Here is a 23,690-nt window from a genome sequence, read left to right as displayed (position 1 = left end):
CTCTTTGACCTCCGACTGGATAATAAGAGATTCATTAAGTCAAATGAGAAAGCAACGATGTCTCTAAAAGCCTGCAGAAAATGAAACATTTATGGGTTTTGCTTTAGTGGGGACTGGCACCTTTATGGCAGCTGAGAGCAGGCTGCAGCAATGAGGCATGTAATCTGAGGATTGTTACAGATGATTGTCGTTTTAATGTGCAAGTGCTGCCCACGCAGTACTGCTCTGTATTCTACACGGCTTGACTTGGATAGACCGCATTATAATTCTAACAAATTCACACGCGCACACTTCTTTATAACACCACTTTCTGACATTGCAATTGTGGGCTGGCTTGTATATTAAAAGCTATTGTGCCTCTTCTTGAAGATTGCGGGGGATTATCTGCTCTCAGGATGTTTAGTAAGGGTTGGTTAAAGGTTAATACACTTCCCAGCCCCAATCATCACAAACCAGCAGGGGAATCACAACACTTTGTGGAGCCACTGCAGATTGTGACACCCTTGGGATCTCGTGTTCAAGAATGCCCGTGCCAGCTTTCAGCGCCAGTGTTCTTGAGATAGAGCTGATGAAAAGAAAAGCTGGCTATTTGTTCTTAAAGGATGATGCCCATTGGTATCTCCACTTTCTCTCCACAGGTAGGTGTTTTGAGACATTGCGAGTCTTCTCGAATTTCTGAAATCATTAACAACCACTTAGCTACAGGCTATGAAGGGAAGCATAAGGAGACTGAACTGAGAGGGGAGCATAAGTGAGAATGCACGGGCCTGTGTTGTAATTGCAGCTCTTTATTCCAGTGAGAGTGCTGGTCACTGCGTGAGCAGGGCTCTCCATCTTTATTACAATCACTTCATGAAAACACATCCCCTCCTGATAAACTCTTGGGGGGGGGGGGGGGGGGGGGAGGTGAAACTACATCTAAATCTACCATTGAGGAATACACACCAACTGGACAGTCAACAAGGTTTCACACTGACCAGGAGTGCGAGACACTGCAGCTGTGAGCCGCCTGATGCTCCTGCCTCTGACTGTGGAAAATCCTCCTCATCTATCTGCTTACCAGTCTGGGAGGAAAAGAAAGAAAGAAAGAGAACACTCTATTCATCTTGCTAAGCGCTCTATTAATTCTAAATTAACCTCCTCTTGGAAAATCAATCAATCAGTCTTTTAGACTTTTTATTCATTAGCAAATTAATAGTCCTTGTTTAGCAGAAGTGAAGAGTGAGCCCCCCCACATCACTGTAGACCTTGAAAAACACTCAAGACTTTGCTCTGAATTTTACAATAGAGCTCAACCAAGTGTCCTCTACTTGGAGGGGGGGGGGGACCTCTTACTTTACCAAACAGAAGTTCTAAAAGCCACGCTTTCTTAATGACACACGCCCCGTTTGTTTTACTTATTGTTATTTTCAAAATACATTTAACCTCGTCCACCCCGCTGGACTGCGTCACAAAGCAAAGGTTAAAGCTGAAGCTATTTTCAGAATAAAATGAAGATGAACAGAAAACCCTTCGCGTACATCATTGAAATTCTTATTCCAGGCTATGAAACTGTCATAGGGAGTAAAGTTTAGTTCAAACTATATTAAATCTGACTCTTTAGATAGGCTAAATGAAACACAGTGTATCCAATCAGGCTTCAATTCTCTGCAGAAATGGCCCCGTCCCGCCATTTAAACAAAACCAAACAAGGTTGGTTTCACTTCGAGATAATTACGTTCATTTTTGGATTTTTTTACATTTTTATTATGTAACTCTTTATTTTTAAAACACACACAACTCATGGAAGTATTTACTTTCCAAACAAAATGAGACTGACTCTCCTCACGCGACAGGGACCGCAGCTTCACAGTTTGTTGTTAGAATAACAGCTCATGGGTTTGGCAAAAAAAAAAAATCACTCTCTCCTCTAAAACACCTCTGAATGTACAAACCTAACGATCCAGCGACATTTCAGATGGCTGCATCACCCAGTATCAGGATCTATATATTACAAGGTATTATTGGTTTGTATTAATACAGAAGGTCTCACGCACTGTACTTCTTTAAATGGTACCCTTGAAAACAGTGTGTGTCTGTCTGTATGAATGTGAACGTTGTAAGAGCTAGCCCTGTCCCCAGACAGCCTGTGAGCTGCAGGCTATTAGAAACAGACATGAAACGACAAGACCCGTCCACAGGGAGCAATTACAGAGCACGTCATGATGACATCACAGTTCTACTCCACTGCCTCCCCCCAACACGCACAGGACTTCAGGACAGGGGCCCAGGCTGTATCTCCCGTCGCTTGTGAAAACTCCCTTCCGAATGAGATCACAACGTGAGAGACCAGAGACCCGTAGCAGAGACAAACACACACACACACACACTCACACCCAAGAGACGAGGAAACCCAGAGAAATGAATTCAAACCACACAGCCCATTTCAGGGTCACTTTTAATAGGGGAGTAACACAGATGAAATGCCTATGCTGCCGGCTCGTATCAGTTTCAATAGAACAGTGAGGGAACAGGAACCAGCAGTGTTGCCAGTTCCACTCCTCTATGTACAGCACATTTACACATTATACAACACATATATACACTCTCAATATATTATTATATAGAAACTTTGCTTTATTTTAAACCCAGGACTTGTGCTCCAGCTAGAGGAGGGAGTCTGTGTTGAATGGGGTGGGGGGTGGGGGGCATACAGTCCCATACTTATTCATTACATGCACCTTGAAAATGTATTTAAGAAATCCATTTCCACATTGCTGCTTGAAAAGATCAGTAGAGTCAGCCGAGTGCAGAGCGAAGTCCATGTGTGTCAAGTGCTCCCCACACATGCACGGGTGCACACAGCAGACTCACAGCAGACAGGCACCTCCTTACTCAAGACATTCTTACACTAAAAGGAAAACAAGCGCTGGTTCAGCTTGCTATCAACGAGCAAATGATTCTGGGGATGCACAGTCAAAGCTAAACGTGGTTTCCTTGTTCCAGGGTTCCGATTAAAGCAACAGTTACAGTCCACCCCTCCCCTTTCCAAATCCCAGAGATGGCATTAGAGATAGGCAGCATCGTTAAAAGGTTGTTGGATCCAGTTTTACTTTATTTTTTTCTGTATTACCACTCAATCCAGCAGATATCCAGTCCACAATCCACAGGGTTTTTTTTGGTTGACAATGAATTTGTAGTGACTGTAAACACAGCATCAGCAGGCGGGACCCACTCCTGTCCCAGGAGGGATTCAGGGGTTCATTTCATTCCGCCTGTGTGGAATTGGAGCAGTATTTCTCTTGATTCAATGAATACCAGGGCCTCCCCTGAAGACTGATCCTGCTGGACAGCTTCACAGTCCTCCTGGAGTTAGAAGCATCACTCCAGTGCTGTACCGAGTCCAGTGCTGCAAACATACTGCTGTGACAACTTACAAGACGTGATCCTCGTTCAAGACATGCTATTCCAGTGCAGGCCCAGACCCAGAGAGAAGGCAAAAAATCAGAGTACGAAGGGCCTGGGTGAAACAAACATGCTGCCCTGCGCTGAAGGAAGGGCCGCAATGGGAGTCCCAGTGACTGCCTCGTTTACACAAAGGAAGTGGTTTGAGTCAGTTTCACCCTGACGGGCTGATGAGTTCTGGGATGGGTTTGCCTGCCAAGCGTGGAGGGCGCTCTTCTGGGACCTTGTGCGGGAGAAAAAAAAAAAAGGGACTCCTTCCTCTGACTTGAGCCGCCATTCTTCAGCTTTTGTTTTAAACGTATCTTATGAGAGCCAGCGCAGCAGAGCAGCGAGAGCGAGGGCGAGGCCGGGCCCTGCGTCAGTTCTCTGCGCCGCGCTGTAAATGCGGGGAGTCCGGGGGGAGTTCTGTTTCAGTTTGCTAGGGGGCAGGGCTTTGAGGTCCTCCAGGGCTCCATACGCTGCCATGGAGAACTCAGGGTCCCCCGTGGTGAGCAAGTCGAACACGCAGGACTGGAAGTACACGTCCTCCACCTGCAGGATCTCGCGGCACTTGGCGGTGGCACACTCCACAGTGTAGGAGGGCCGGGGCCCCGCGGGGCTGGGGCCGGGCCCGCTCAGGGTGTGCTCCTTGATGAGCTCGCTGCGGGGGCAGCCGTGCAGACAGAGCTGCAGCCCCGAGCCCTCCTCGGAGAAGTTCAGAGTGTCCTCCGGGACGCGGATGGCGAAGGTCAGGTAGCGGCCCACCTGCCTCACGATGATGGAGGTGCCGATGTAGCGGGCCTGGATCTCCACCTGGGAGGATGAGGAGTCGCCCCCCCGCCGGCCGTGCTCCAGGATCCGCAGGCTGCCCCCCACCTCCCTCGTACCGTCCAGGAAGGCTGAGGGGAGGTCCTCTGTGGTGGCCTGGTACACCTTCTGCTCTGTGCAGCCTTGGAAGCTCTTGAAGATCACAGTGATCTGGAAGAACAGAAAAAAATACATATGAAGATGCAATCCTGGTATGTCCCTCGTATTTCAGCTGCACTGTGCCTCCTGAGAAGCTCCTTCCCTGAAACATCTCTGAATTCATGGCCTTTCAGTGTCTGAACCCAACCGCACGAGCCATGCCTGTTTGTTTAAAGGGGAGGGGGGTGTGCCTCCAGCAGAATTAAATACATACCGATCACCGAGAAATGAGCTGCACTGATATTTTTACCCCTATAAATCCTGCCCTTTACAGAGGTTTGCAATCCACCCTGACTAAAAGCATGCCTATGCTTGTTTACCTCTCTTCTAGAGTTATGGAATTTGACAAGAGGAGGCATTGTGGTCCAGTGGTTAAAGAAACAGCTTTGTAACCAGGAGGTCCCCGGTTCAAATCCCAGCTCAGCCACTGACTCACTGTGTGTGACCCTGAATGAGTCATGTGGCCTCCTTGTGCTCTGTCTTTGGGGTGCGACGCTGTTGTAAGTGACTCTCACACACCCTAGTCTCGTATCTTGTAAAGCGCTTTGTGATGGTGCTCCACTATGAAAGGTGCTATATAAAGATTATTATTTATTATGAGCGGTTGTTATGGAGCAAAGCAGAAGACCACTTCGTGCGAGAGCAGTTTGATTTTTCTCGGTTTCATTTCTCTCTGGGATATCGGATTCAGGCAGAACTGCACCCCAAGCTCTGCAATGAAGGAGGTCTGGAGTTGCCAAGGCAACCCACTTCACTGGCAGGATGAGTGGGTCTGCCATCAGGACCGAGGCCAAGACTGAGCTAGGGGCTGAACCTCACTGCAGGGCAGGGGCAGCCTGGGGGTGCAGGAACACTTGCAGGGACTTTTTATAAGCATTTTTTAAAAGCCCAGAGAAGCTGAAAAATCCCACAAAAAACAACAAGGACAAGAAAAGAAGCCCCTTCTAATCGGCAAAGCCACTGTTGCCATGGAAACTGTGTGCATCCGCAGATAAAACTTCATACAGGCTGTGGGAGGGCAAGGCAGAAAGCCTTAGAAAAGGCATTCTATCACTGCATCAGCACCTGCCACTGCACACTGACCTCACACAGAGCAGAATCACTGCATCAGCACCTGCACTGCACACTGACTTCACACAGAGCAGAATCACTGCATCAGCACCTGCACTGCACACTGACTTCACACAGAGCAGAATCACTGCATCAGCACCTGCACTGCACACTGACTTCACACAGAGCAGAATCACTGCATCAGCACCTGCACTGCACACTGACTTCACACAGAGCAGAATCACTGCATCAGCACCTGCACTGCACACTGACTTCACACAGAGCAGAATCACTGCATCAGCACCTGCCACTGCACACTGACTTCACACAGAGCAGAATCACTGCATCAGCACCTGCACTGCACACTGACTTCACACAGAGCAGAATCACTGCATCAGCACCTGCACTGCACACTGACTTCACACAGAGCAGAATCACTGCATCAGCACCTGCACTGCACACTGACTTCACACAGAGCAGAATCACTGCATCAGCACCTGCACTGCACACTGACTTCACACAGAGCAGAATCACTGCATCAGCACCTGCACTGCACACTGACTTCACACAGAGCAGAATCACTGCATCAGCACCTGCACTGCACACTGACTTCACACAGAGCAGAATCACTGCATCAGCACCTGCACTGCACACTGACTTCACACAGAGCAGAATCACTGCATCAGCACCTGCACTGCACACTGACTTCACACAGAGCAGAATCACTGCATCAGCACCTGCACTGCACACTGACTTCACACAGAGCAGAATCACTGCATCAGCACCTGCACTGCACACTGACTTCACACAGAGCAGAATCACTGCATCAGCACCTGCCACTGCACACTGACTTCACACAGAGCAGAATCACTGCATCAGCACCTGCCACTGCACACTGACTTCACACAGAGCAGAATCACTGCATCAGCACCTGCACTGCACACTGACTTCACACAGAGCAGAATCACTGCATCAGCACCTGCACTGCACACTGACTTCACACAGAGCAGAATCACTGCATCAGCACCTGCACTGCACACTGACTTCACACAGAGCAGAATCACTGCATCAGCACCTGCACTGCACACTGACTTCACACAGAGCAGAATCACTGCATCAGCACCTGCACTGCACACTGACTTCACACAGAGCAGAATCACTGCATCAGCACCTGCACTGCACACTGACTTCACACAGAGCAGAATCACTGCATCAGCACAGATCCCCACCAAGATGATTAAAGTGTCTTTAACCTGGGTTGGAGATTACTACTAATCTTGCCACCTGAGCAGTAGAGATTATTTTAAAGACCGGAGATGGGGGTTCACTCCACTACCCACATTCCCCAACAACTGCATTATGATGATCAATAAATAAACCTTCAAAGTGAATACAGCCGGCAGTATAGATGCTGTCACATGCATGGTGCTTGATTAGCAGTGATTGCTACACTCCTTCCATGACAGTGAATACACTGAAATAGACCCGCGCAGGACAGCGATGGACGGTGCCGCGCGGTGATCTGGACAGCGATGGACGGTGCCGCGCGGTGATCTGGACAGCGATGGACGGTGCCGCGCGGTGATCTGGACAGCGATGGACGGTGCCGCGCGGTGATCTGGACAGCGATGGACGGTGCCGCGCGGTGATCTGGACAGCGATGGACGGTGCCGCGCGGTGATCTGGACAGCGATGGACGGTGCCGCGCGGTGATCTGGACAGCGATGGACGGTGCCGCGCGGTGATCTGGAGTTCTGAGTAAAGGGTTGAATTGCACTTCACTGAACTGTGACGGATACTTGCATTGTATTGCTGTTGTGGGTTCAGGTAGCTGTGTTCTAGCAGGCTTCATAATCATCAACTGTAGGACATCTAAAGCAAACCGAAATGAAACCATGCCTTGTGTTTGTTCAGAGTGCATAAAGCAACGTTTAACTGTGGGCATGAGGACCCCCCCACCCCCAACCCCCCGAGGGTTAGTCACCCCCCCCCATCCCCCGCATTACATGAATAAGAGTCTTGTGTTGATTTGCTCTTTTAAATTTAAAAGGTACTGCGCTCACTTTCATCCGGACACTTTCCTGACCTGAGAGAGGCCAGTTCCTGCGAGCAATATAAACACACACACGTTTGCCATTAAAAATAACAAGCTTTATAATTAGCTTCCAAAAACCTGTGTGGATGACGGTCCTGGGCTGACAGCTCAGCAGCATGATTTCCAGGCTTGGTGTTCTGCTCTCCAGGCTGGGCCCCCGCTTTCTACCGAGCCCTGGTATAAATCACAGGCAGTCCAAACAGCCACTCTCTGCATTGCTGAAGGAGCGCAGGGGCGGAGAGGACAGAGGCTGGAGGCTGCAACGTTTAATCATCTTCTCCGATTGCATGGCATTCTGCTTTGACCAATTTCACCATTTTAAACCCCCTGTACACTTCGCAGATCTGCTCAAATTGAACTTGTCTACTTTTCAGTGAACCGCTATGAAGATCAATTTGGTGCAATTTTCTTCTAACGTGTGCAATCCTATGGCTTGACTTCATTTTAAAATGCAGCTTTTACCAAACAGCATATTCCAACTATTCTTTTACTGTATTCAGATATATTCAAGGAAATTTATTTTTTGCAAAATCTAGTTTGTATTACTAAGAACTGAATTTAAATAAAACATTGACTTATAATAAAACTACATTCAAGATTGCATGTGGAATTAAATGCAGTGCAAACAGTGTCCACCTGGGGGAGCCAATCTGCCACGAGCCCAAGCCCCTTAGAGCAGGAGCAGCAGCAGTAACTCTGGGGTTTAACTTTGGTCATCTTTGACAGACACTCTGCTTCCAGTCACAGTGGCGAAACAAGTTTGAAAACACGCAACTACATAAAAGCTGCAACAAAAACAATGACAAATAGACAAGACATTGTGGCTCTTAACACCTTTTCATTTGGCAGGCCCTCAAAGCTGAGTTTGTAAGTTTTAAACATCAACATATCAGTAATGTTTGTAATGAAATTCCATCAGAAGCCCTCCATCAGGCTTGTATTTGTTTTTTGATTTCCAGCCCCTCCCCTCCTCCCCAGCCCTTCTCACCTTGCTGGTGGCGGTGGCCCTCGAGCCCTGGATCACAGGCACGTTGGTGACCTGGACGGACAGGTACTGATTGTCTATGAGGGGCCAGGCTCCCTCCACCTTGCAGGTCTGAAACTCGTCCCTGAAGGTGCGCAGGTGGGGGTCCCCAAATAATCCGCAGTGCGCGTACCTGCCGTGGCGCGGGCCCTGTGAGGCGTGCGCGCGGCTCTCGTAGTCGCACAGCTCGGGCATGGCGGGGTGGCTGGTGCCCTGGGCCCTGCCCGAGGACGTGGGGCCCACGCTGGAGCAGTTGTACTGGCTGAAGAGCTCTTTGATGCGGAAGACTGCGGAGTGGTAGACCAGGTCCCCCCGGCAGGCCCGCGCAGTCTTCTTGGTGCACTGGGAGTAGGCGCGCAGGGCGATGCAGTAATCCACGTCGGCAGGCTGGTCCTCCTGCAGCCCGTTAGAGGGGGAGGTGGAGGCCACGTACTCGGCATTGCAGCGCTGGATCCGACACTGCTGGCAATGCACTGAGGGGGGAGAGAGGGAGACCGGTTAGCAAAGGGGTTAACAACTCAACCACACAGCACAGGACCAAGCTGCTGCTTTTCACTTATGATTAGTACAATCAGAGGTCTTTAGTGATCTGAAAACTCTTTACTGGGACCTGCTGTGTTGGCTTCCAATAATTTCACAATAGAGCTGTGAGGTCCTGTTGTATACATTATGAGCCTTACTGTGCTGTAGCTTAAACATATTGTTATCTTGAGCACTGGGATCGGCCAGCACGCTTCACTGGAAATGTATGCCCTGTACACTCAGTTTTGCATGTTTTTGTTTTCTCTCAAAGCAGCACAGCTCATTAGACATCAAATGTAACGAAAGGAGGATAAAAAAAACGAAACAAATAAATCCACAGCAGCTTGTGCGCCGATGTCACTGACTGATCAAAGCAGAAAACAAACCGCAAAACTAAAAGATAGAAAGACAGGGGCCTCCAGCTCCAGCTAGCTCAGCACAAGGCAGATGGATGATTCATACAGAGAGATTACCAGAGGAGTGCAGGGGAATCGCATCACTCAAACACACACATCCGCACTACAGCTCCGGCAGCAGCATTACTCAAACCAGCTGCAATGAATCTATCCTGTCTGCAGACTGAATCATCATAAAGTCAGGAGCTGTGAGAGACAGACAGTGAGGCAGAGCCAGGTCACCTGGACAGCTACACTTTCCTCACAGCACAGCGGTGCAAAGAGAGGGCTCCCTGACCTCCACACAGCACAGCAGTGCACAGAGAGGGCTCCCTGACCTCCACACAGCACAGCAGTGCACAGAGAGGGCTCCCTGACCTCCACAAAGCACAGCAGTGCACAGAGAGGGCTCCCTGACCTCCACACAGCACAGCAGCGCACAGAGAGGGCTCCCTGACCTCCACACAGCACAGCAGTGCACAGAGAGGGCTCCCTGACCTCCACACAGCACAGCAGTGCACAGAGAGGGCTCCCTGACCTCCACACAGCACAGCAGTGCACAGAGAGGGCTCCCTGACCTCCACAAAGCACAGCAGTGCACAGAGAGGGCTCCCTGACCTCCACACAGCACAGCAGTGCACAGAGAGGGCTCCCTGACCTCCACACAGCACAGCAGTGCACAGAGAGGGCTCCCTGACCTCCACAAAGCACAGCAGTGCACAGAGAGGGCTCCCTGACCTCCACACAGCACAGCAGCGCACAGAGAGGGCTCCCTGACCTCCACACAGCACAGCAGTGCACAGAGAGGGCTCCCTGACCTCCACAAAGCACAGCAGTGCACAGAGAGGGCTCCTTGACCTCCACAAAGCACAGCGGAGTTGTGCAGCATTGCTTTAGCGGCCATGCTTTCCCCCAGCTTAGAGGAACACTTCCAGACTTTCCTAAAAGCATTTCTGTTGGGTTTTTTTTCTCCACAGCTGATATTTTGCTGTTGATTGTTTTTTTACTAGGAAAAGGCAGCTTGACAGGGAAATACTGACTAACACTAACTCAAAACTGAATCGAACGAGACCAAAAGCAAAGCCTGTCCTTGGATACTTGGCAACGTTAAGGTGTACACAAAGCATCTTCACCATGCTGAGCTACAGAGCTGAATGAGAGAGGGCATCTTCACCATGCTGAGCTACAGAGCTGAATGAGAGAGGGCATCTTCACCATGCTGAGCTACAGAGCTGAATGAGAGAGGGCATCTTCACCATGCTGAGCTACAGAGCTGAATGAGAGAGGGCATCTTCACCATGCTGAGCTACAGAGCTGAATGAGAGAGGGCATCTTCACCATGCTGAGCTACAGAGCTGAATGAGAGAGGGCATCTTCACCATGCTGAGCTACAGAGCTGAATAAGAGAGGGCATCTTCACCATGCTGAGCTACAGAGCTGAATGAGAGAGGGCATCTTCACCATGCTGAATGAGAGAGGGCATCTTCACCATGCTGAATGAGAGAGGGCATCTTCACCATGCTGAATGAGACAGGGCATCTTCACCATGCTGAATGAGAGAGGGCATCTTCACCATGCTGAATGAGAGAGGGCATCTTCACCATGCTGAATGAGAGAGGGCATCTTCACCATGCTGAATGAGACAGGGCATCTTCACCATGCTGAGCTACAGAGCTGAATAAGAGAGGGCATCTTCACCATGCTGAGCTACAGAGCTGAATAAGAGAGGGCATCTTCACCATGCTGAATGAGAGAGGGCATCTTCACCATGCTGAATGAGAGAGGGCATCTTCACCATGCTGAGCTACAGAGCTGAATAAGAGAGGGCATCTTCACCATGCTGAGCTACAGAGCTGAATGAGAGAGGGCATCTTCACCATGCTGAATGAGAGAGGGCATCTTCACCATGCTGAGCTACAGAGCTGAATAAGAGAGGGCATCTTCACCATGCTGAGCTACAGAGCTGAATAAGAGAGGGCATCTTCACCATGCTGAATGAGAGAGGGCATCTTCACCATGCTGAATGAGAGAGGGCATCTTCACCATGCTGAATGAGAGAGGGCATCTTCACCATGCTGAATGAGACATGGCATCTTCACCATGCTAAGCTACAGAGCTGAATGCTTAATTGTAGGTTCAAACCCTCAATTAGGAAACACAGCTCCCCATATACCCTCCTGCACAGCGGTTATACCCACATACAGCAGTGCACTGCAGTACATATTTTAACTGTGCGTGTCTGGAGACAGCTAGTCAGAGCTGCATTCATGACATCCCCCCAGGTTGCACAAATGTGTTTCAAGCTAAAGTGTTTTAGGATAGCTGTTCACATTTCCATTTAAACTGAAATGAAATACTTTAAGACTAAGGCATCACATCTGAACACACACACACACAGCTGGAGTAGCTTTAATATTAGTAAATTGCATTAGTTACAGGATGTCTTATTCACACGAATGTGTACTACAGTAAGGTTCATATTGAAGTTATTTGGAAGCACGCTGTAGAGGCGGAACACGTCGGGTATTGAATGTCCCAGTCTGGGGTCTGACAGACAGGGGTCTCCGGTCCTGTGTTCACAAGAACTCGCGTACAGATATTCGCCAGGCGATCTGCTCAAACACTTCGATACCCCATTAGTTTGTTTTGCAAACCCCGCCGATTGAAGCGGTTTAAACGCTTTACTATCCTTTCAACGCGTCTCAAACCTGTACACTCCAAAAAGCATTAGCTCAAAGTTAGCAAGCATTACAAATAAAAGGTTTTGTTCTGAGTCCCTTGCTGTATTATTGCTGATTTATAAACTCTGAACCGGCGTGTGTTACTGCCAGCACTGGGGCAGTGTTTATATAACACAAGCTGTTTACATGGAAGGGTTTATTACGCGTTTCTTTAGCAAATACAACGAGGGTCTCGCTTCAGACACACTCGGGCGCGCCGGGTTCTGTTTAAAAGGAACAGGAGGGATTTCAAGAGGCTGAACAAATAACCCTAAATAGCTGAGATCTGTTAGCCTGAATGTCAAGAGGGATCATTTAATACTGTAGCAAAAACCGCTCCCGTTAGTTTTGAGAAAGTTTGTTTAGAAAATCCAATATATATATATATATATATATATATATATATATATATATATATATATATATATAATTACACACACACTCTCGCTCTCTGAGCCTGCTGTAATTTTCTATATGATAAATCGCATGAAAAATAAAATGCGTGTGTAAATACTTAAATACGATCTTATATAACACTTGACAAAACTACCATAGCGGTTTCTTCTCTTAAAAAGTAACTTGTTTTTCTTAGTAATTGGTTATAAAACAGCCACCGCTTAGTGCTGTGGAGGGGGGAAACGTTACCGCTTCAAACTGCCTCGCAATCCCGGAGAAAGAGCCTGGGAAAGGTTAACGAGGCTGCAGACCCGGAGAGCTGAAAGAAAGGCATGTTTCTGTGCTCCGGGTGTACAACAACGACCACTTTCAGGGCTTTAGAAATTATTACCAGGATTTTAAACACCTTTCTTAAAAAAAAAAAACCCCAAAAAAAAAAAAAAAAAAACAGTTCATTATTTTGTAATTGACTACGGATTGTTTTTGTTTGTTAAATAGTGTTCAGTGTCATCAGTTGGAAAGCAATCCGATGGAAACGTTACCGGAGCCCCTGCTTTCATTCCAGTCTCTTCCGCCCGGCACAGTTATAACCCAGCCGCCCTTATAACTGGCGCAGCCCGGATCAAAACACTCTGCGATAGCTTTGAGAAGTTCTGCTCCCCATTTTGTTCCCCATTTTCTTTTTTTACATTATTACGCAAATAATTAATTTTCAGGTTTTAAGAGTTTGTTTTCAGTAGACAGGCAGTTTGTTTGGAAGATCTCGACTCTCCTATGTGTGCAGCACGGCACACGCAGCCCGCTCCTCTCATTCAACTCCCAAAACAACAACAAAACAGTTTGAGTAAAACTTTTTTTTTTTGCACATAAATAACAATATATAATGAATATGCGTCCATTCCATACCTGTTCTGGGCCACACTGACAGCACGACCATTATCAACGCAAACGTCGTCCAAAGCCGCTGCTCAGCCGAAGGGTGCAATCCGCTTTCCCCCATACCAAGCCATCCAGTTGCGATGGAGCTCCTTGACTGGTGCGGGACTCTGCGGATAAGCAAACCAAGCACAAATTCACAGCCCTGCGAGATCTGTCATTCAAACGCGCTCAACCAGACGAGGGCGGGGCGCCTCCGCACTTCACCCATAGCAAGCCAGAAATGCGTTTTAATTTGAATATCGGTGTCGTTTAATAAATACCAATCCATGCTCTAGCTGACAGGGGTAGCACGGAGCGCTGCGGGGGAGGGTGCGCTTCTACTAGCAGACTGGAGGCTGCGTTGCAGTGTAGGTGCAGCCAGTCGCTTCTCAGAAGCCCGGTGCGCGTTTAAAGTTTTCATTTGGGAAATAAAACATGTTCTGTTGCTTTTTTTATAAAGAAGCCGTAAACAATATTATATGTGTAATGAATATACAGCATATATATATATATATATATATATATATATATATATATAATATATATATATATATATATATGGAAACCTTTATGATAGGCAAGCTATTAAAGCCACACTAAACGAGTACATGAAATAATGGTGCTTGATCTCACACAAACGAGGCAGTTTAAAAGTTTTCTGGGTCCAGACGCATAGCGCTTTTTAAGAAGCAGGACTGTGTTTTGAACACTTGGATCATGCCAGCTGTTATAAAGTGTTGCAGGATGATCAAACACTGCGCTGCCAGCGTCTCGCTTTCCTATTGCAAGAGAGTAAAAGCAGCTGATGTTGCAGATCCAGAAATAAGCAAGCCAGAACGGGCATTGGAAATCTCCCACAGGCATCTCAGTTCAGATTCATTCACTTTTTTTAGTAAAGATGGTGCGCATGTTGCAATTGGAGTCCTGTGGTACAAGCATCATAGAGTCTAGTAAAGCACGATGAACAGAGCTGAAGCACAGACAAGCACGATAAAAAACAAACACTAGAAACTGTATTCTGAACTTGAGATACTGCAGAAATGACTTTAATTCCCCTTTCTTTACTTGCATATTGGCGGGCTCGTTTACTTTCAGTTCTTGTAAATGCTGGTATTGGTGAATGGCTCCTGGGCCCTTGTTTGTCAGTGCCTTGCCGTCCTGATTGTTTCTCAATGTGCAGCCAGTGCTTTATGAAAACAACCCTCTCAGCTCCCAAGGGTGTTCAGCAACAGGGTCTGGTCGCTGCACCATGTGCAAAAACAAAGCTGACACAGAGTCAGCTGCAGCACTCCATCCCACAGATGGTCAAACCAAACAGCCCCGCTGAACTGATCCAAGCAAAGGCAATAATATTAGCCCCCCCCTGCAGCACTGAGGTGCACTGTACACCTCAGACTAACAGCACCCACACTGCACTGCACCACAGATAGGAAGAGTCTTTCTATGGGTATGCAGGAGACACTACCCCTAGCAAGTCCTGGAGAGACACTGGGATCCTGCAAGACACGACTTGATAAAGTTTTGAGCTCAATCAGCGACTAGGACCTGGAGCAGCGTTCGTTAATTCTGTTCTCTAATGACACCATTATAAGCCCCAGATACCCTCTGTATGCCTGTGGTTTGAAGTCTGAGCTAACCTGTCCTTCCTAGTAAGGTGCTCACACACTGTGTGTGGGGCTCAAGAAGCTGTGAGGCAGCTTGGCAGAGGGCAGAGGGCAGAGAGCTGGGCTGGGCTGGGCTGGGATCTGCCCCCCCATAAATCCTGAACCAGAATGGAGGAAACTCGTTTCAACAGCGACCTGTGTTTGATTGTTCGAGATTTACGAGGGATGCTTCATGAGTAAAATATTCTTTCTTGTGGGGTTTGGGGAGAGGGCTCTTTATTCTCGCTAGCTGCTGCCTGCCTGCTCTGCTCCTGCAGCCCTGTCTCACTTCTCATTCACAGAGATGATGCAGCCAACCTTTTATTAATGTCACTGGAATCTAACACTGCCTGCAGGAGAAGAGGAGAGACAGTGGATCTGTTTGTATTCCCTTTTCAAAGTTTGCACAGTGATTGCACAGTTTCCCATTGCTAATACTGTGTGTTTGACATGCTTTCTCACTCGTCTGTCTGCTAGTTACACTGTGGTGTCACACACTCCGCTGGGTTTGCACTGCAGCGGAAGCTGTTGTTTTTAACATGTCTTTGAAGACGACACAATTTTCTTTTCTGAAGATTAAGTCCTGTAGTTCACTTCGGCTCCCATGGTTTTTATAATTCACACAATTCAGCCAGTTGGGAAAATAAATATTTTTCCACTTTAAAGGACTTGAGTTATAAATCTGTCTGAATGGTGGAAGACAATTGGATTTGATTTACATTTTATTTGAAGCCTGGCAGCCTGAACAAAATATTTATAAGAGTCTAGAATGATCAATGCCCCCACCCCCTCCCCCTAATACAAAAAGTTAAAATACAAAAGAGTGGTATATTACGACTTCTTTAACAATATATGTTATTATTTATTCCTGCATATCTATATACGTAAGTATAAGTGACTCTGGACTTAGATATATGATCAAGATTACTTGTGAAATATATAAGGCAAGAGACATGGTATAACTGTGATGAATCTTTACATGCTGTAGTTACATGCACCATAAAGAACAGAATCCTTTTACATATGGGCATAACTCTCCTAATATCTGGAGCAGTTCAGACCCCTTTGTAATAGCTGTTCTGTGGTGTTGTTGCCTCCTTGAACTTGCATTGAACCTAAACTCTGACAGATATCAAATCAAACCCCCCTCCGTCGCACAATCGAGTGATTTAGGTGGAGAACAAGCTAACCCAACTGGAACGCTGTCTAAGGACTGAAACCTCTACAGCTCTCCCTCCCACCTCCCTCCCTCCCCCCCCTCCCTACACTCACTCCCTGCCTCCCTCCCTCCCTCACTCCCTCCCTGCCACTCACTTCCCTCCCTGCCTCACTCCCCCCTCCCTCCCTGCCTCCCACCTGCCCTCACTCCCCCCCAGCCCACACTCACTCCCTGCCTCCCTCCCACCCTCACTCCCTCCCTGCACTCACTTCCTCCCTGCCTCACTCCCCTCACTCCCTCCCTGCCCTCACTCCCTCCCTCCCTCCCTCACTCCCTCCCTGCCTCTCCTTCGGACCGGAGGGTGGACGGGAGTAGGGGGGGTCGGGAGTGAGGGAGGGACGGAGGGTGGGCGGGAGTGAGGGAGAAGTGACGTAGTGAGTGAGGGACGGGTGAGGGAGGGACGGGAGTGAGGGAGGGACGGAGGGTGGGCGGGAGTGAAGAGGGGCGTGAGTGAAGGAGGGACGGAGTGAGGGGAGTGAGGGAGGGACGGAGGGTGGACCTGGAGTGAGGGAGGGACGTGAGTGCAGGGACGAGGGGACGTAAAGGAGGGACGGAGTGAGGGGGGTAAAGGAGGGACAGAGGACCTACCCCCCCCTCACTCCCTCCCTGTCTCCTGCCCACCCTCACTCCCCCCTTCCCTGCCTCTCACCCGCCCTCACTCCCTCCTTGCATACAGAACCCTGACGATGACACAGTTTCAAGATCACTGCTCTCACGCTCTCAGGGGCCCCTCTGATTCCATCGCTTTCCTTTCCTAAAAGAAACACAAAAAAATACAACAATAAAATGAATCAGCATTGACTTACTGCAGCCCGGTTCAGTGAGAAAAACAAAAGCAAAAAAAACAAAAAGCCAAGCTGTTATAAATCAGTGCAGCAGAATTATTTCTCTGAAGCTCTGAGACATCGGCAGCTTCCTGTTTTTCCATTTAGAAGACAAACAGGACAAACACACAGAGTAAACGAGTAATGAGTTTGGCTCATTGTGTATCTGAAAGACATTGATTTTGTAGGAGGAGGAGAGGGGGAGAGGAGGGACCAGAGTTGCGTTGGGGGGGGGGTTATGTCAAGGGAAAGTAAGGGGTTAATTTGTCCAGGTATTCACAGAGTTATTCACATACCCCTCCCCTCCAAGACCCCTTCCTCCTAGCAGATTGGGTTGCATATGGAGCTCAGACTTCCTTGGACTTGTCTAATGGTTCAGCAGCTCGCTGGGATGCAGCAGGTACAATGGGAATCAGTACAGTTCTCCTGACACTACATCGCTTGTTCTAATACAACAGAAACTGAGGTCAGCTCGGGAAAATTAGCCACTGCTGAATGCCAGACTACTGACAAGGAATGGCTGCTTTCTATTTGTGCCATTATTGAGGCCCGGAAAGAGAGGGAGAGAAGAAGAGAGAGGGGGGCGAGACAGAACCTTATACAGACACAATATAAGCAACGGAAAAAAAAGGTTTGTTTACCAAAAAAGCTGATGGTTGTAGCAACACACTCACTGCTTCAGTAGTTCTGTGCACATTAAACGCTGCCCAATTAGACATTGATTTTGCTGCATTTCCACAACCTAAGACTACAGGTTGCTGCAGTCTCTTGTAACCTATTAAACCCTTGATTAGGATTCTTCAAAAGAGCCCTATTGTGGAGATCAGTGAGACATACAGGGATCAAGAGCTACCCATTGGACAGCCCTGTCCTGTCCTGTCCTGTCCTGTCCTGTCCTGTCCTGTCCTGTCCTGTCCTGCCCTGTCCCGCCCCGTCCCGTTCCGTCCTGTAGCTCTTCCCAGTAGAGGAAAGCCCTGCAGCCTGTCCGCTTCACTGCTGGGTGCTGAGTGGCAGGACAGTGTTAGGGTTAGGGTTTATTGTTAGGGTTAGGTTTAGGTTTAGGGTTAGGGTCCTGTCCTGTCCGGTGCTGCAGCTCTTCCCAGTAGAGGAAAGCCCTGCAGCCTGTACGCTTCACTGCCGGGTGCTGAGTGTCAGGACAGTGTTAGGGTTAGGGTTTATTGTTAGGGTTAGGTTTAGGGTTAGGGTTAGTCCTGTCCTGTCCTTCCTGTCCTGTCCTGTCCTGTCCTGTCCCGCCCCGTTCCGTCCTGTAGCTCTTCCCAGTAGAGGAAAGCCATGCAGCCTGTCCGCTTCACTGCCGGGTGCTGAGTGGCAGGACAGTGTTAGGGTTAGGGTTTATTGTTAGGGTTAGGTTTAGGTTTAGGGTTAGGGTCCTGTCCTGTCCTGTCCTGTCCTGTCCTGTCCTGTCCCGTCCCGTCCCGTTCCGTCCTGTAGCTCTTCCCAGAGGAAAGCCCTGCAGCCTGTCCTGCTTCACTGCCGGGTGCTGAGTCCAGGACAGTGTTAGGGTTAGTCCCGTTCCGTCCTGTAGCTCTTCCCAGTAGAGGAAAGCCATGCAGCCTGTCCGCTTCACTGCCGGGTGCTGAGTGGCAGGACAGTGTTAGGGTTAGGGGTTAGGGTTAGGTTTAGGGTTAGGGTCCTGTCCTGTCCTTCCTGTCCTGCCCTGTCCTGCCCTGTCCCGCCCAGTCCCGTTCCGTCCTGTAGCTCTTCCCAGTAGAGGAAAGCCCTGCAGCCTGTCCGCTTCACTGCCGGGTGCTGAGTGGCAGGACAGTGTTAGGGTTAGGGGTTATTGTTAGGGTTAGGTTTAGGGTTAGGGTCCCGTCCCGTTCCGTCCTGTAGCTCTTCCCAGTACAGGAAAGCCCTGCAGCCTGTCCGCTTCACTGCTGGGTGCTGAGTGGCAGGACAGTGTTAGGGTTAGGGTTTATTGTTAGGGTTAGGTTTAGGGTTAGGGTCCTGTCCTGTCCGGTGCTGCAGCTCTTCCCGGTAGAGGAAAGTCCTGCAGCCTGTACACTTCACTGCCGGGTGCTGAGTGGCAGGACAGTGTTAGGGTTAGGGTTAGGGTTAGGTTTAGGGTTAGGGTCCTGTCCTGTCCGGTGCTGCAGCTCTTCCCAGTAGAGGAAAGCCCTGCAGCCTGTCCGCTTCACTGCCGGGTGCTGAGTGTCAGGACAGTGTTAGGGTTAGGGTTTATTGTTAGGGTTAGGTTTAGGGTTAGGGTCCTGTCCTGTCCGGTAGAGGAAAGTCCTGCAGCCTGTACACTTCACTGCTATTGTATAAAGGGGGCTAGCTACAGTAAATGCAAAAGGAAGCTTAAAGCTTAAAAAGTTGAAAGATAATTCACCCGTAACTTCCAACACTGCAAATTCAGTCATGAAATCCGAGTAAAGCTAAATTCTCAGACATTGAAAAATACTTTTATTAATAACTATAAAACACTCAATAGCTCTACATTTAGACCTACTAAAGAAAGTCAATAAATTCAACGGCAAAGTCTTTTTTGATGTCAATGTAATTTACTGTAGTTTCTTTTACATTTCTAAATTTAACTTGCATGCTGAATAATCCACACAGCTTCGAAACTGCAGCTGTGTGCTGGCAGGTGGCCCCTCGTTTAGCTGAGTTACTGTAAATCTTTTTTTATTTTAACAAGTGTGTGCAGTTAGGGATTGCTTCTTTTCTTCCTTTCTTTTGAACAAACGCTTGTTGCCGTATCTTCTAAATCCCAGTGCTTTTGAAAAGGAATACACAAGGTGTGTAACCTAAGCCAGGAGCTGAGGTCCCTTTGTGGCGGGCTGGGGGGCTAATCTCTTGACTTGGGTGACCTTTCACCCTGAGACACACACCTAAACGCAGGTAAGGAGGGGGCGGCCGGGAGTCTCTGTGTGAACAGCGCATGAAGGGGATCGGTTTCCTGGGATTAACCTGATCACTGCAAAGACACGGCTTCTTTTTAAAGCCTTGCCTGCAAGAACAGCCCCTGGCCCCAGTGCTGTGTATAACGATGGTGCGCCAATGCACTGAAATAATAATGGGCAAGCCAAGCCATCTTGTCTGGGTTTGGATTCTGCTGTTCATGCTTTTATTCTTTTAAAAACAATCGGTCTCGCTCAGCGGTCCTGGAAGGGTTTTGGGCACATTGTGTATTTCTCATAAGGCTTCTCAAAAATGTAAAAGAAAAGGATGTCAATATACAGGCTTGGCGAACGGCACTAAAGCCGAGTCTGGGACCCCAGGCTGCTTGATTGCACTGTCTTCAGTTCCCTTCCCAGTTCATCAGCACTGCCGTGCTGTGGAGAGGGGCATCTGCCGTGACTCAGGGCACAGCTTTGAAGATCATGTGCAGAGCTGCAGCTCTTTCTATCTGCCTCGGGGCTGGCTGGCAGCGGAAAGCTTTTTTTAGATTTTTTTTGGGACTCAGGCTGGAAAATCACTGGTATTTATAACCCTTTTATGAGGGCAAGGCCCCGGGAGGCCTGAGGGATGGAGAGAGGGAGGGAGGCTGGGAGGCAGGGAGGGTTAGAGTCCAGTTTTCTTACCCAGCCACCTGTTGAGGCCCCTGGTTACAAGCTTTTGGAGATCTGCTGAGGTTTTAAATAGCGCGTTTGTCTTTTTTTTTCATTTTCCTCATGCCTCTCCCCTCCACTCGGCTCCTAGCCCCCTGGCCCATATCAATGGGCAGGTTTCATATTGCCACGGTGATCATGGCTTCATATAATATCGAAACCAAGCTGAAAATAAAACCCTGTGGTTCTCTGTGGCTAATCTTCCTTGCCTGCTTGCCTGTGCTTTTACCATGGTCTGCTGCTGTAAACGTTTATAATCGAATATAATAGCAAGAGATCATTCAAGGAGGAAGTAAAATCTTTAAGAGATACAAATGGAAAAATCATAGATGAAGAGAAAAAAATAATTATATTAAATGATTACTTTTCACAAGTTTTTACAAAGGAGGATACAGACAACATGGCCCATATGTTGACCTGTTCCTATCCAGTTTTAAACAACTAGCATAACAGAGGCAGAAGTTCTTCAAATAAACAAATCACCTGGGCCGGATGAGATCTTCCCAATAGTACTCAAAGAAATGAAAGAAGTAATTTACCATCCGCTAACCAAGATCATGCAGCAGTCTCTTGACACAGGGGTTGTACCGACAGACTGGAAAATTGCAAACGTAATACCGATCCACAAAAAGGGAGACAAACCCGAACCAGTTAACTACAGACCAATAAGCTTGACTTCTATTATATGTAAACTTATGGAAACTATAACAAGATCCAAAATGGAAAATTACCTATATGGTAACGGTATCCTGGGAGACAGTCAGCATGGTTTTAGGAAAGGGAGATCTTGTCTAACTAACCTGCTTGGGATCAATAAGCTACAAACAGCCAAACAAGCAAGATGGGCCGAATGGCCTCCTCTCGTTTGTAAACCTGTCTATGTTCTTACGTTCTAATATATAAGGTCACAGGAATTAGCTGTTAGGTGTCTCTGTTATTTGGTTTGTTCTCCATGCTTTCAGTCTCTGTGCCTAACTGCTCTTGAACTGTATGCTGTGTCTCTCTGTCTGTAACACTGCAGTGCTCAGTTAAAGCAGTATTGTCTCTGGACAGCCTGTTTTTGCTTCATGTTTCCACTTCTCCAAGCCCCCCTGAGCTGGGGGATTAGTTCTCCACCCCTCCCCTCGCCTCGTCCACAGCCCCGGGCAGACAGACAGCCTACAAATTGTTCTGTAATGACTGCTGTGAGTTACTGATCTCCTGAGCTGCTAGATCTGAGCAAGCCATCTTTAAAGTCTTCATTAGACACTAAAAGATAATGGCTGGGACACAGGGCCTTAATCCTTTACGAGGGTGACGTCTCTCCATATTTACAAGTGGAAGACAGGAGAGAGAGTAGCCCTGCTTTCATTATCACACGCACACTGTGGATCACTGTTGCAAGCCCTACTTTCATTATCACACGCACACTGTGGATCACTATTGCAAGCCCTGCTTTCATTATCACACGCACACTGTGGATCACTATTGCAAGCCCTGCTTTCATTATCACACGCACACTGTGGATCACTATTGCAAGCCCTGCTTTCATTATCACACGCACACTGTGGATCACTATTGCAAGCCCTGCTTTCATTATCACACGCACACTGTGGATCACTATTGCAAGCCCTGCTTTCATTATCACACGCACACTGTGGATCACTATTGCAAGCCCTGCTTTCATTATCACACGCACACTGTGGATCACTATTGCAAGCCCTGCTTTCATTATCACACGCACACTGTGGATCACTATTGCAAGCCCTGCTTTCATTATCACACGCACACTGTGGATCACTATTGCAAGCCCTGCTTTCATTATCACACGCACACTGTGGCTTGTTATTTGTTTAAATGTTCCTCTACCTTGACTTCAGTTTCTCGGTATAACAGAATACACTAGGGCTGTGTGTTTGAAGTTCACCTATCCATCTTTCAATCTGTGATTCTGTCTGTCTATCTATTTATATGTATATCTGTTTGTCTGCCTCTCCCTGTAATGTATAAGCAGCGTTTAATGAATCACTTTGACTCATCTGTGACTGGAAGCCTGGTCTCCTGCCCCCCAGAGCGCTCTCCTTTGCTTCCACTAATTCCCTGTTTGTACCTGCCAGCTGAAGAGGGTGAACAGTTTGATGGCTGTCTCTGCGCCAGGGTCCTCGGTCCAGCCTCACTGCTGGGCAGGAGGGAGGGGAGAGCGGGGGTCTCTCTCAGCAGTTCACTAGCCTGACAGTATTTCTCAGCTTCACTGGGGAGCTCACAGCGCCTGCAGTACAGAATAGCACAGAGACACCAAGAAGGAACAGAATTTGAGTGAGAGGAAAGAGACCACTTCGTCTACTTCACCAGAGCTTGCAAAACCTTTCTGTTTGGGAACCCCTTCTTGAAAATGATTTTGAATAGGATCCCCCGAAATGAAAACTCACTTAGAGGCGAATGAGAAACTTCCTGGCATGACGGTAAATGCTGAATGTGTTCTGAATGCAAGTATCACAAGGCCTGTCCCCACAACACAAGGTTTCCATTGAGGTGCACAGAATTTTCCACGCGACCCCCTGGGAAACCTGTATGGACCTCCTGGGGCCCCTATACCCCAGTTTGATAACCACTGGACTGACAGACAAAAAGACACACGTGTCGTAGTGGAAGACTGTGCCAGCAGAGGACTGCAACGTCTGTTCAATACGTGCACAGAAACCTAAACACTGACAGCACTGATCTATCCACAAATCTGCTCATTAATGCATGGGATTGGCTGATATCTCACACACTTGCAAAATGTAAACCCATTTTCTAGATCAATAAAGACAGGCAGATGTTCAGTGTTTGAAGTCATTATTGAGACACATCTGGCCTCATCATGTCTTTTTTTCAAAGGAAGACGATTCCTTGTGCTTTTAAAATGCCTCGAATAGTTTAGGATTCATATAAATGTCAA

At 48.1% G+C, this 23,690-nt stretch overlaps 2 protein-coding genes and 1 long non-coding RNA gene across 3 annotated transcripts in view; 1 reads left to right on the top strand and 2 right to left on the bottom strand.

Annotated features, from left to right (window-relative positions):
* The window catches only part of LOC121301280 (RNA polymerase II elongation factor ELL-like), a 794,007-nt gene that overhangs the window by 393,159 nt on the left and 377,158 nt on the right, over nucleotides 1–23,690 (top strand). The gene's annotated exons all lie outside the window — the stretch shown is intronic.
* LOC121301293 (repulsive guidance molecule A-like) lies at nucleotides 2,404–13,762 on the bottom strand. The gene is made up of 3 exons (XM_041230550.1): nucleotides 13,498–13,762; nucleotides 8,523–9,031; nucleotides 2,404–4,401 (listed from the first exon to the last, which is right to left on the bottom strand). The coding sequence occupies exons 1-3, from the start codon at nucleotides 13,589–13,591 to the stop codon at nucleotides 3,748–3,750; spliced, it is 1,257 nt and encodes a 418-aa protein (XP_041086484.1). The 5' UTR covers nucleotides 13,592–13,762; the 3' UTR covers nucleotides 2,404–3,747.
* Nucleotides 17,027–23,690, bottom strand: part of LOC121301316 — a 7,460-nt gene continuing 796 nt past the window's right edge. The window contains exons 3-4 of the long non-coding RNA XR_005947607.1: nucleotides 22,860–23,018; nucleotides 17,027–17,125 (exon numbers count right to left, since the gene is read on the bottom strand). This is a non-coding gene — a long non-coding RNA (uncharacterized LOC121301316). The remainder of the gene's footprint in view (nucleotides 17,126–22,859; nucleotides 23,019–23,690) is intronic.

Source organism: Polyodon spathula, chromosome 27, assembly GCF_017654505.1.
Source record: "Polyodon spathula isolate WHYD16114869_AA chromosome 27, ASM1765450v1, whole genome shotgun sequence".
Classification (NCBI taxonomy): Eukaryota; Metazoa; Chordata; class Actinopteri; order Acipenseriformes; family Polyodontidae; genus Polyodon; species Polyodon spathula.
The sequence above is the reverse complement of the archived record's forward strand: the minus strand, read 5'-3'. Positions and strand labels throughout refer to the sequence as shown.

Bases quoted from the DNA above. Each gene is read 5' to 3' on its own strand.
- LOC121301293 (XM_041230550.1), bottom strand. From the start codon at position 13,591: ATGGGGGAAAGCGGATTGCACCCTTCGGCTGAGCAGCGGCTTTGGACG. The intron at 9,032-13,497 runs GTATGGAATGGA...CTCCCCCCTCAG, and splicing joins GTCAGTGTGGCCCAGAACAG to TGCATTGCCAGCAGTGTCGG. The intron at 4,402-8,522 runs GTGAGAAGGGCT...CTGTTCTTCCAG, and splicing joins GGGCCACCGCCACCAGCAAG to ATCACTGTGATCTTCAAGAG.